General features: G+C 40.9%; 1 protein-coding gene across 1 annotated transcript in view; it reads right to left on the bottom strand.

Annotated features, from left to right (window-relative positions):
* Positions 1-5589: 5589 nt before the first annotated feature.
* Positions 5590-14290, bottom strand: part of LOC139540317 (copine-8-like) — a 93431-nt gene continuing 84730 nt past the window's right edge. The window contains exons 18-20 of the mRNA XM_071344060.1: positions 14046-14103; positions 11468-11541; positions 5590-11133 (exon numbers count right to left, since the gene is read on the bottom strand). Coding sequence (XP_071200161.1) covers positions 10927-11133; positions 11468-11541; positions 14046-14103 — 339 coding nt within the window. The 3' untranslated portion in view covers positions 5590-10926. The remainder of the gene's footprint in view (positions 11134-11467; positions 11542-14045; positions 14104-14290) is intronic.

Here is a 14290-nt window from a genome sequence, read left to right as displayed (position 1 = left end):
TCAGGAAAATTCTAATTCATCTTTTGCATGTCTATAGCTCTATTCCGTTTATTTTTATCCCCTCAAACTCCCTAGTCCTTTCCCATGACAAGCATACCCATAACACGATGCAGCCACCACCATGCTTGAAAATATGACGAGTGGTACTCAGTGACGTGTTATGTTGGATTTTCCCCAAACATAACACTTTGTATTCAGGAGATTTCTTTGCCAAGTTTTTTGTAGTTTTACTTTAGTGCTTTATTGAAAACAGGATGCATGTTTTGGAATATTTTTTATTCTGTACAGGCTTCCTTCTTTTCACTCTGTCATTTAGGTTAGTATTGTGGAGTAACTACAATGTTGTTGATCAACCCTCAGTTTTCTCCTATAAGAGCAATTACACTCTGTAACTGTTTTAAAGTCCCCACTGGCCTCATGGTGGAATCTCTGATCAGTTTCCTGCCTCCCCGCCAACTGAGTTAGGAAGGACGCCTGTATCTTTGTAGTGACTGGGTTTATTGATACACCATCCAAAGTGTAATTCATAACTTGACCATGCTCAATGGGATATTCAATCAGCTTCTTTTTTTTTACCAATAGGTGCCCTTCTTTGCGAGGCATTGGAAAAACTCCCTGGTCTTTGTGGTTGAATCGGTGTTTGAAATTCACTGCTCGGCTGAGGGACCTTACAGATATTTGTATGTGTGGGGGTACAGAGATGAGTTAGTCATTCAAAATTCATGTTAAACAGTATTATTGCACACAGAGTGAGTCCATTATGTGACTTGTTTAGTCACATTTTTACTTGTGAACTTATTTAGGCTTGCCTTAACAAAGGGGTTGAATACGTATTGACTCAAGACATTTCAGCTTTCATTTTTTAAATAATTTGTTAAAATTGCTAAACACATTATTCCACTTTGACATGATGTGTTAATGTATGTAGGCCAGTGACAAAATCTCAATTGAATGCATTTTAAATTCAGGCTGTAACCCAACAGAATGTGGAAAAAGCACGGTACCTTGACAATCTCTTTGACAGCTCCTTTTCTGTTACATTGCTGCCAATCATGAGGGGGAGTAATGTTAACAGTGCCCAATTCTCATATCCATTGCCACCAGTGGTTCCCTTTGCAAAGCTTGTGTTTGCAATTTTCTGTGGTTTATTAACCCTGTTTGAATATTCGTAAGGAAGTTTCTTAATGTGATTATTCAGTCCATCAAATGAAATGAATCCTTTACAAATCAATTTCTTCAGACACAAGGACAATTGTACTGGGATAATTGCTTAAAAACAAATTATGTAAAACATCTGGAGGAAATCCTCTGATTGGATGGAAGTATGATAGGTGCTCGCTCAGTACACATTCCCTTTTCACACCATTCACACTCCGGACCGTGTCACTGTCCTTGAGTTCCTTCACAAAGGTGCAGTGGTAACTACTTGGTTTGAACTAATTAAACAGAATCTGCAGAACTTCTCAACATTAAGGCTTTCCTGAAAGCCGGCAAAGCCATGGGCCCCAAGGTGGTCTGCACAGACATAGAAGACTCTTCCCTTTACGTACTGACCTAGAACCTCAAGAAACATCCCCTCCTGTTCCAAATAAATTATATCCTTAATCAACGGATCAAGAAGCTTCTCATATCCAAACAGGTGCATATCAGAACTCTTTCCAAAGACTGCTAGTTGAAAAATGAGTGTAGACTGGAGCAAAATGTGGCTGGCAAATTGATTATGACCCAATATGCAGCAGTAACTGCAGGATTACAAACTTCTTTAGTCATCAATACACAACCTGAAAGGAATACCGGTATCTTGCTCACCTAAAAGTTTATTCTGTTAAAACTACTGACCATGTTGAAAAGACCATCTTGAAAGGACAGATAAACTTCTTGATTTAACACTACTGTATCAAAAAAATCTTCATGGCTCAGATAGCTCTCAAGTAGAGTACTTGATTGAAACATAAACAAAGGTATTTTTATGCGTCCTGAGTGTTATGGTTTCTACTTCTATGACAGCTGAAGCTTGAACGCATGTTTGTTTTATTCTCACACGCTAGAAGAGGGCACCGTACAGTTTTTTGATTTCTCAAATGGTTTCCAAAATGAGTGAAATTGCTTTCCTTGCAAACATCTTTGAAATCACATAATTCACACAAAAATGTTGAATTCTCTTGCCTTTTGACACTTCTAGTATGCGATCGAGAAAGGTGTGAGGTTGGGAAGGTACAGACACAATCAGAGTAAAAAGAGGGCCAGTTTTCTCCTCCTCTGTGCTGTATTCGACAGTGTTTCAGAAGGAGCTCTTGATTGGAGTGTTCAAGTTCTTGCAAAAACAAATGCAAAGATTGGTTAGTTGGCTAATGGGTTTCAATATACACTGAACAAAAATATAAATGCCACATGCAACAATTTCAAAGATTTTATGTGTTACAGTTCATATAAGGAAATCAGTCAATTGAAATACTTGGGGTTGTACTCATCCTTCTTCTTCCTCCAAACACGGCGAGTGGAGTTTAGACCAAAAAGCTCTATTTTTGTCTCATCAGACCACATGACCTTCTCCCATTCCTCCTCTGGATCATCCAGATGGTCATTGGCAAACTTCAGACGGTCCTGGACATGCGCTGGCTTGAGCAGGGGGACCTTGTGTGCGCTGCAGGATTTTAATCCATGACGGCGTAGTGTGTTACTAATGGTTTTCTTTGAGACTGTGGTCCCAGCTCTCTTCAGGTCATTGACCAGGTCCTGCCGTGTAGTTCTGGGCTGATCCCTCACCTTCCTCATGATCATTGATGCCCCACGAGGTGAGATCTTGCATGGAGCCCCAGACCGAGGGTGATTGACCGTCATCTTCAACTTCTTCCATTTTCTAATAATTGCACCAACAGTTGTTGCCTTCTCACCAAGCTGCTTGCCTATTGTCCTGTAGCCCATCCCAGCCTTGTGCAGGTCTACAATTTTATCCCTGATGTCCTTACACAGCTCTCTGATCTTGGCCATTGTGGAGAGGTTGGAGTCTGTTTGATTGAGTGTGTGGACAGGTGTCTTTTATACAGGTAACGAGTTCAAACAGGTGCAGTTAATACAGGTAATGAGTGGAGAACAGGAGGGCTTCTTAAAGAAAAACTAACAGGTCTGTGAGAGCCGGAATTCTTACTGGTTGGTAGGTGATCAAATACTTATGTCATACAATAAAATGCAAATTAATTACTTAAAAATCATACAATGTGATTTTCTGGATTTTTGTTTTAGATTCCGTCTCTCACAGTTGAAGTGTACCTATGATAAAAATTACAGACCTCTACATGCCTCGTAAGTAGGAAAACCTGCAAAATCGGCAGTGTGTCAAATACTTGTTTTCCCCACACTACCGTTCAAAAGTTTGGGGTCCCTTAGAAATGTCATTGTTTTTGAAATAAAAGCAAATTGTTTGTCCATTAAAATATCAAATTGATCAGAAACACAGTCTAGACATTGTTAATGTTGTAAATGACTATTGTAGCTGGAAACAACTGATTTTTAATGGAATATCTACATAGGCGTATAGAGGCGCATTATCAACAACCATCACTCCTGTGTTCCAATGGCACGTTGTGTTAGCTAATTCAAGTTTATCAATTGAAAAGGTTAATTGATCATTAGAAAACCCTTTTGCAATTATGTTAGCACAGCTGAAACTGTTGTTTTGATTAAAGAAGCAATAAAACTGGCCTTCTTTAGACCAGCATCCCGGAGCCGCCTCTTCACTGTTGACGTTGAGACTGGTGTTTTGCTGGTACTAATTAATGAAGCTGCCAGTTGAGGACTTGTGAGGCGTCTGTTTCTCAAACTAGACACTCTAATGTACTTGTCCTCTTGCTCAGTTGTGAACCAGGGCCTCCCACTCCTCTTTCTATTCTGGTTAGAGACAGTTTGCGCTGTTATGTGAAGGGAGTAGTACACAGGGTTGTACGAGATCTTCAGTTTCTTGGCAATTTCTCGCATGAATAGCCTTCATTTCTCAGAACAAGAATAGACTGACAAGTTTCAGAAGAAAGTTCTTTGTTTCTGGCCGTTTTGAGCCTGTAATCGAACCCACAAATGCTGATGCTCCAGATACTCAACTAGTCTAAAGAAGGCAAGTTTTATTGCTTCTTTAAAAGTTTTCAGCTGTGCTAACGTAATTGCAAAGGGGTTTTCTAATGATCAATTAGCCTTTTAAAGCGATAAACTTGGATTAGCTAGCACAACGTGCCATTGGAACACAGGAGTGATGGTTGCTGATAATAGGCCTCTATACGCCTATGTAGATATTCCATTAAAAATCAGCCGTTTCCAGCTACAATAGTCATTTACAACATTAACAATGTCTACACTGTATTTCTGATCAATTTGATGATATTTTAATGGACAAAAAAAAAAGTGTTTTTCTTTCAAAAACAAGGACATTTGTAAGTTAGCCCAAACCTTTGAACGGTAGTGTATATATACAGTATGTATTTATTTTTGTACACATATTTAACCCCTTTTTTTTGGGTCGGCACACAATTACCTTCATACAGTATATCTAAAGAATGTTTATTTGTCCAAATCTAAAATACAATGGAGTGTCCACTATTTAATGTTAACTCAAAAATACAACTGGATATTCAACAAGAATGTTATATGGTAAAAATAACATACCAAAAAATGTAACAACTAACTCATTAGGAATTTGGGGCACCACAGAAGAGGTTGTTTAAAGAGTTACCATCTCCCGAATTAAACTCTATAAGATATAAATCTATTACATCAATAAACAGTCATCTTATTAATCATTACCTCTTATCATATCCTCATTCTGAACAGTCGTAACCTTCTTGGATCTGCAAAACCCCAACCTTGCTCATGACTCATGATTCACACAACTTGGTTTAATTACTTATTTACTAGCTAACTAAATAATAACAGGATAACAAACACACTTAATACATGAGACAAAGGTCCCTAGCGCACTTTTACAATATGGTGGCTTTCTACACAACGACATGGCGAGGGAGAGATAGAGAGGGAAAAAATAATAAGATTTGATTTGATGGGTTCGTCTTGCATTCACTGGTTAATAGCAGTGTTACAGTCATGTGGGGAAATAACATGGACATAAAACAACAGCGCTTTACAAGATGCGCAGGTTGTCTGTTGCTGATATATTGGATTCCAGTTGTGAAAACCATCTTTATTACTTTTGAATCTCTAATCTTCAGAGCATTCACTACAAAGAGGAATCTACTAAACTCGGATATGCGCTCCTTTGAGAGCTTCCTTATTGAATTTGTTTATTTGTTTCTCCTCCAAACAACCGAAACTCAGCAAGTCTGAGGTAAAATGAATAACAACAGGGTGAGTCTGTGAATGCTGTTCTGTGTCTGTCAGTGTGTGTGTGTGTGTGATACTGTACATGTGATTGGTCATATATCCTCATTAAACTTGGGCGTGATTCAAAGGAGGGCACTTTCAGAATGTATAGAAAACTCTGCGTCAGCTCTATACCATGCAATGTAAACAACACTGACCTTATTCTGACACGCCACTAAATAGGGCAATGTTCCGAGCTGAATGATTGTGGAAAAATGAAAACTGTATTATACAAATATTTATTGAAATATTGACAATTCATACAGAAATATTAATTTGTATTATTTCCAGTGGTTTTCATCTGATCTAATGTGAACAGTCAAAGCTGTGCTGTGTCAGCGGCCTTCCAACATTAGGGCTTGATTCAGTACTCAATTGAAGTTGAAATGATTTCAAATATGGATTGCATTTCTATTGCAAGTGTATTTCTTGAAACAAGCATTATCAATACAAGCATTTAGAAGATTGATTTTGAGAGGTATTGGATAATTAATATTGCAACATGGGAAAATAATATTGGAAATATCAAAGTCTCTGACTCATTGCAGGCCTGGGGCCACTCTCTATTACTAATGTAATGATTAAGGATTGGGGCGGCAGGTAGCGTAGTGGTTAGAGCGTTGGGCCAGTAACCAAAAGGTCGCTGGATCAAATCCCCGAGCTGACAAGGTAAAAATCTGTCCTTGAACAAGGCAGTTAACCCACTGTTCCCTGGTAGGCTGTCATTATAAATAAGAATTTGTTCTTATTAAGCAACATTGATAAAACAATCCCCAATCAGCATAGGAGATCAGATTGAAGTAATTGATACAACATTTATGTTGTTTCGATGATTGCCATGCCCTTTAGCTGGGAGCTAGACAACACAAGCCGCATCCCAAATCGCACCTTAATCCCTACATAGTGCACTACCTTATCACAGACTTGACTGTTCAGCTCATAACACCTCTTATTCAGATCATTGCAACCACAGAAATAGAATGGCATTCAACAGAGTGGCCGTGCATGAGTATACAAAAACAACAGAGCACTCACACATTGATAATCAGTCAGTATACACTTTATCTGAAGGCATTGCACAATTCCAAGAGTTCAGTGAGATTTTAAGGCAATGTTTGAATAGTATTTCTGAATACACGTAATAATGTCATAATATACAATATACCGGTGCATCTCCTTTGTAGAAAATGATCCATGCAAAACATGATGCATGCTATTATCTACTGTTAAACATGATGCATGCTATTGTCTACTGTAAAAACAGTAGGATAGTATTATTATAACAAGCGTTCAATTATAAATCACGAGTATCATAAGTAAACAAAGGTAATGTGTATTAGAATACATGGGCTTTCTGAGGTGTTCTGTTACAGTCAGTCGGCTAACACATTTTGGTTCCCAGAACGTTGTGGAAAAAGAAAAGGAGAACCTTCAGGGAACGTCATGGAACGTTCTGTTTCAGCTGGGCAGTCACTTGGCAAAGTGAAACGGACGCACATCACATCATTGTCTGTGGGAGGAGGCCGTCTATTCTTCATTTAAGCTGTTTTTTTATCCACAAGAAGTGTGTGGTTTGTTTGTTCGCCATGCGAACACTTTTAGTGTTCTGTTCCAATAATATACTCATACATTTTCATAGACTTGAAGAGACAGTCTGTTTGGTTTCACACATACAGCAGTGTGCGAGCGCAAGTGACAAACCCACCCCCACAAAGCCCACTTTGAAATCCTGCTATTGTTCACTGTGTGTTAAATGTGATTCCCCACTCGCCGGTCGGACATACTCTGAGATTAGCTTCTATTTCCCTTTCCTGAGGGCAAACTCCTGAAAATTAGCCTGAAATGTCTTTATTTCCCCAATCTACATCATGAATATAGATCTAAAGTTGACTGAAATGGATGGTTAACCAAGTGGGAGTGAAGTGATATTCCGATATAAAGCTGAAGAGCGGCTGTTATAGTTGTTTATCTCTAGACTATTCCATAGACTGTTCAATAGCGGGGGAATATAAGACATTTTTATCGTATGTTCCCTTCCTATACCCTCTGCCCCTCCTTTGAATACATTAATAAATACAGTACCCGTCAAACGTTTGGACACACCTACACATTCAAGGATTTTTCTTAATTTTTTACTCTTTTCTACATTGTAGAATAATTGTGAAAACATCCAAATGATGAAATAACACATATGGAATCATGTAGTAACCAAAAAAGTGTTAAACAAATAAAATACACTTAACCAGCATGGCTACCACAGCATTCTGCAGTAATACACCATACCATCTGGTTTGCGCTTAGTGGTACTATGATTTGTTTTCAACAGGACAATGACCCAACACAACTCCAGGCTGTGTAAGGGTTATTTGACCAAGAAAAAGAGTGATGGAGTACTGCATCAGATGACCTGGCCTCTACAATTCACCCGACCTCAACCCAATTGAGATGGTTTGGGGTGAGTTAGACCGCAGAGTTAAGGAAAAGCAGGCAACAAGTGCTCAGCATATGTGGGAACTCCTTCAAGACTGTTTGAAAAGCCTTCCTCATGAAGCTGGTTGAGAGAATACCAAGAGTGTGCAAAGCTGTCATCAAGGAAAAGGGTGGCTACTTTGAGGAATCTCAAATACAAAATATATCTAGATTTTTTAAACACTTTTTTGGTTACTACAAAAAACACACACTACATGTGTGTTATTTCATAGTTTTGATGTCTTCACTATTATTCTACAATGTAGGAAATAGTGACAAATAAAGAAAAACCCCTAAATGAGTAGCTGTGTCCAAACTTTGTACTGTATGATCTGAATATAGACAAGTAAAATGTTGAACGTAAATGTAAAACGTAATTTCACTTTGTGACAGACAAAGGCTATAAACCAAAAGGTTGACTGAAATATTTCTTGATTTTTTACTGAAAATCTTTCTTTTACTGAACATCCTGCCTTTCCAAAACATACATACACAGGGTTTAGCGGCATACCGCAAAGTGAGAGGTAGAAACGAAAGAGAGAACCCTTCTGAAAATACAAACAACATTTTCTCACGAGCTTCAAACTTTACAAAAGTAAGATGAGTCAGAGGACACACGTGGAAGTGGTGTAACTAACTGGTATGTGCGTTTTTCACTCCTGGGCATGGATGAAGATTCCATTATTCCAAAATCCTTATGAGAATGGCAACTGTGAATGTAACCGACAGATAGAGGCGGTGTCCCAAATGACACTACTCTCTATACACTGCATTACTTTTGACCAGGGCCCATAGTGCACGACTTTTAGTGCACCCTATGTAGGGAAAAGAGTACCATTTGTTATGCAGAGAGAGAGAGTAAGGCTGGTTGAGTCCCTGCTGTATATGACAGGACCAGACTCTGAAGGGAAGGGAGTCCCCTTGTGAGTCAAGGCAGGCAGAGAACAGAGTGTAAGTAAGGTAGCGAGTGGGAAGATTATAGATGGTGAAGGTCCTGTCTGAAAGGGGGTAGGAGGCCCTGAGTGCAGGATTCACTCGGCATGCATACCCCTCTACTAGATATAGAACATGCTCCGTTTAAAAAAAAAAACACACCACACATGGGATTTGGCTCCTGGGCTCTTTGTACAATTGTCGTCAACATCATCATAATCATTGTCATCGCTACAACCAGAGACAGAGTGCATCTGGAGTACAAACAAAGAAATATACAAATACAGTTGAGGTCGGAAGTGTACATACACCTTAGCCAAATATATTTTAAACTCAGTTTTTCACAATTCCTGACGTTTAATCCTCGTAAATAATTCCCTGTCTTAGGTCAGTTAGGATCACCACTTTATTTTACGACTGTGAAATGTCAGAATAATAGTAGAGAGAATGATTTATTTCAGCTTTTATTTATTTCATCACATTCCCAGTGGGTCAGAAGTTTACATACACTCAATTCGTATTTGGTAGCATTGCCTTTAGATTGTTTAACTTGGGTCAAACGTTTCGGGTAGCCTTCCACAAGCTTCCCACAATAAGTTGGGTGAATGTTGTCCCATTCCTCCTGACAGAGCTGGTGTAACCGAGTCAGGTTTGTAGGCCTCCTTTCTCGCACACGCTTTTTCAGTTCTGCCCACAAATTGTCTATGGGATTGAGGTCAGGGCTTTGTGATGGCCACTCCAATACCTTGACTTTGTGGTCCTTAAGCCATTTTGCCATAACTTTGGAAGTATGCTTGGGGTCATTGTCCATTTGGAAGACCCATTTGCGACCAAGCTTTAACTTCCTGACTGATGTCTTGAGATGGCCAAACAGTTCTATTTTTGTTTCATCAGACCAGAGGACATTTCTCCAAAAAGTACGATCTTTGTCCCCATGTGCAGTTGCAAACCGTAGTCTGGCTTTTTTATGGCGGTTTTGGAGCAGTGGCTTCTTCCTTGCTGAGAGGCCTTTCAGGTTATGTTAATATAAGACTTGTTTTACTGTGGATATAGATATTTTTGTACCTGTTTCCTCCAGCATCTTCACAAGGTCCTTTGCTGTTGTTCTGGGATTGATTTGCACTTTTCCACCAAAGTACGTTCATCTATAGGAGACAGAACGCGTCTCCTTCCTGAGCGGTATGACGGCTGTGTGGTCCCATGGTGTTTATACTTGCGTACTATTGTTTGTACAGATGAACGTGGTACCTTCAGACGTTTGGAAATTGCTCCCAAGGATGAACCAGACTTGTGGAGGTCTACAATTGTTTTTCTGAGGTCTTGGCTGATTTCTTTAGATTTTCCCATGATGTCAAGCAAAGAGGCACTGAGTTTGAAGGTAGGCCTTGAAATACATCCACAGGTACACCTCCAATTGACTCAAATTATGTCAATTCGCCTATCAGATCTTCTAAAGCCATGACATAATTTTCTGAAATTTTCCAAGCTGTTTAAAGGCACAGTCAACTTAGTGTATGTAAACTTCTGACCTACTGGAATTGTGATACAGTGAATTATAAGTGAAATAATCTGTCTGTAAACAATTGTTAGAAAAATTACTTGTGTCATGCACAAAGTAGATGTCCTAACCGACTTGCCAAAACTATAGTTTGTTGACAAGAAATTTGTCGAGTGGTTGAAAAACGAGTTTTAATGACTCCAACCTAAGTGTATGTAAACTTCCGACTTCAACCGTATATCCACGAGTACAAAATCTCCTCTTCATCCTCAACTTTGTAAACATTTAGAAAGAGACCGTTGGTGAGACAGAAGTGGGGTTGAGAGGAAGAGTAGGGCATAGAAATAAGAGACAGAAATGTACTTCTGAACGGTTCTTCACAGATTGGATGCTGCTCCTGGTTGGTCAGTTCTAGGCACTCACCCACTTCCTGGGTCAGACCAGTAAACTGTGGCCTCTGACATCTCATGGGAAGTCCTTCCTGAGGGACACTTTAAATAGAAGCAAAATGCCTTGCTGTCCATTCTGCAGAAAATATTTCAGAATTCACAAAAGTGCAACAAGAGAGTGGAAATGGCGGTTGGCTTCTTCGGACCGCCATCGTCAAACTCCAGTGAGGAAGAAGAAGCAAGAAAGGAAGAGGCCCGGAGGAGGCTTACCCCTCAGATTCGGCTGACCCGTCGGGTGAGGAGGGGGTGCACGGCGAGGGCGGGGTTGTAGACAGGGGGGCAGAGGCCTGGTTTGATGCACCTGGTTCTCATGTAGGAGAGGAACTGGTCAGGGATCTCAGCCAGGACCTCCTTGGCCAGACGGGCCATGCTCAGAATGTGGTTCCCCCTGCGGTCGATGTAGTCACGGAACGGAACAAACTGGATGGAGAAAAGGAAGGGAGGCAGAGAGAAAGAACGGAGGAGGTGAGGAGGAGAAGGAGTGGGGGGGAACAGGGAGGGAATGAGTACAGTAATTCCGTTAGAAAAAGACAACAATGAATAGAGAGGAATACAATGGATACAGAGGAGGTATAGAGGAGGAAAAATAAAGAATACAAGTGAAGATATGGGATAATGACATTTACATACATGTACATGACATTCTATTGATTCTAGAATGTAAGCCTATTTCCATTGACACTGAAAGTCTACTTTAATATATGCTTTAATTCTATAGGCATGCAGAGACGCACAGAGACAGCTCTATAAATACCTGAACAATGTCTCTCTCAGCGAACCTCCCTTGGGATGAGATCCTCTCTTCATCTCCATCAAGCTCAATCATTTCTGAGGAGAAGCAAAGCGAGAGAGAAACACAGAGAGAGATCGACAAAGAGAGAGAGAAGCACATCAGTCATCCGTACCCATGTCAGAACAAAACAAACATCATCAGAGCCACGGCGCATGACACATCGTAGGCTACACATACTCTACTGTTGTCCGTGTGCACTGACCACACACACACACACACACTACATTACAACAGAGAGCCAGCTAGCACGCTACACAAGATGACAGTGTTCCATTGCCTGCCATGTAGTTTGAGTACAGAGAATGTGTGTGTAGAGTGGTGAAATCCTTGGTTGTAAGTGACTGAGTGATGCGCGTGTGGTGACGTACGTGCTGGGATACGTGGAAGGGAAAGAAACCATGTGTGGCGGCACAGGGAGGGACGTCATGCTACGGTGCACATTGACTTTATGAGCGTGATCATGTTTAATACCCATTGACTTTAGAGGCTAATTGCTCATAAGGAATGAATGTGTATATTATTGAGTGTTTTGTGAATTGTAAACATCTCTTCCCAATATTAGGAGAGGAGAGGACTTGATCTGTTCCTAAATAAAGGTGAATGAAAATTAGGACAAAATTCTCTAAAATATCACAAATGAGTATCGCCATTTAGAAAGACAACGTGCCGGATGGGAAGCAAATGAGAGAGAGGGAGAGGAAGGAAAGAGCAAGAGAGAAAGGGAAAGGAGAAGAGAGGGATAGCCGGATGAGGGGCCCAAAAGAGAGGGAGTGGAAGGAGAGAAGCAGAAGAGGGAGAACTGGGTGAGGGGCGTAATAATGGATTTAACGCAGAGAAGAGATTAGAGAATACACATAGAAACACATACAGTGGGGAGAACAAGTATTTGATACACTGCCGATTTTGCAGGTTTTCCTACTTACAAAGCATGTGGAGGTCTGTAATTTTTATCATAGGTACACTTCAACTGTGAGAGACGGAATCTAAAACAAAAATCCAGAAAATCACATTGTATGATTTTTAAGTAATTAATTTGCATTTTATTGCATGACATAAGTATTTGATACATCAGAAAAGCAGACCTTAATATTTGGTACAGAAACCTTTGTTTGCAATTACAGAGATCATACGTTTCCTGTAGTTCTTGACCAGGTTTGCACACACTGCAGCAGGGATTTTGGCCCACTCCTCCATACAGACCTTCTCTAGATCCTTCAGGTTTCGGGGCTGTCGCTGGGCAATACGGACTTTCAGCTCCCTCCAAAGATTTTCTATTGGGTTCAGGTCTGGAGACTGGCTAGGCCACTCCAGGACCTTGAGATGCTTCTTACGGAGCCACTCCTTAGTTGCCCTGGCTGTGTGTTTCGGGTTGTTGTCATGCTGGAAGACTCAGCCACGACCCATCTTCAATGCTCTTACTGAGGGAAGGAGGTTGTTGGCCAAGATCTCGCGATACATGGCCCCATCCATCCTCCCCTCAATACGGTGAAGTCGCCCTGTCCCCTTTGCAGAAAAGCATCCCCAAAGAATGATGTTTCCACCTCCATGCTTCACGGTTGGGATGGTGTTCTTGGTTGTCCTCATCCTTCTTCTTCCTCCAAACACGGCGAGTGGATTTTAGACCAAAAGGCTCTATTTTTGTCTCATCAGACCACATGACCTTCTCCCATTCCTCCTCTGGATCATCCAGATGGTCATTGGCAAACTTCAGACAGGCCTGGACATGCGCTGGCTTGAGCAGGGGGACCTTGCGTGCGCTGCAGGATTTTAATCTGTGACGGCGTAGTGTGTTACTAATGGTTTTCTTTGAGACTGTGGTCCCAGCTCTCTTCAGGTCATTGACCAGGTCCTGCCGGGTAGTTCTGGGCTGATCCCTCACCTTCCTCATGATCATTGATGCCCCACGAGGTGAGATCTTGCATGGAGCCCCAGACCGAGGGTGATTGACCGTCATCTTCAACTTCTTCCATTTTCTAATAATTGCGCCAACAGTTGTTGCCTTCTCCCCAAGCTGCTTGCCTATTGTCCTGTAGCCCATCCCAGCCTTGTGCAGGTCTACAATTTAACCCTGATGTCCTTACACAGCTCTCTGGTCTTGGCCATTGTGGAGAGGTTGGAGTCTGTTTGATTGAGTGTGTGGACAGGTGTCTTTTATACAGGTAACGAGTTCAAACAGGTGCAGTTAATACAGGTAATGAGTGGAGAACAGGAGGGCTTCTTAAAGAAAAACTAACAGGTCTGTGAGAGCCGGAATTCTTACTGGTTGGTAGGTGATCAAATACTTATGTCATGCAATAAAATGCAAATGAATTACTTAAAAATCATACAATGTGATTTTCTGGATTTTTGTTTTAGATTCCGTCTCTCACAGTTGAAGTGTACCTATGATAAAAATTACAGACCTCTACATGCTTTGTAAGTAGGAAAACCTGCAAAATCGGCAGTGTATCAAATACTTGTTCTCCCCACTGTATGTCTGCACGCACGCACACACACAAGCACACGCACGCACACACACATTTCATTATTCCTGTCTTACCATTGAATTCTGCTGGTCCAACTCCGACAATTATAATCGACATGGGCAAAGTAGCTGCCTTTGGATGTGGAGGGGGGAAGAGAGAGAGAGAGAGAGAGAGAGAGAGAGAGAGAGAGAGAGAGAGAGAGAGAGAGAGAGAGAGAGAGAGAGAGAGAGAGAGAGAGAGAGAGAGAGAGAGAGAGAGAGAGAAAGAGAGAGAGAAAGAGAGAGAGAGATAATAGAGAGAGAGAGAGAGATAATAGAGA

This window comes from Salvelinus alpinus, chromosome 15, assembly GCF_045679555.1.
Source record: "Salvelinus alpinus chromosome 15, SLU_Salpinus.1, whole genome shotgun sequence".
Taxonomy (NCBI): Eukaryota; Metazoa; Chordata; class Actinopteri; order Salmoniformes; family Salmonidae; genus Salvelinus; species Salvelinus alpinus.
Note: the sequence above shows the minus strand (reverse complement) of the source record. Positions and strands in the feature narration are given on the sequence as shown.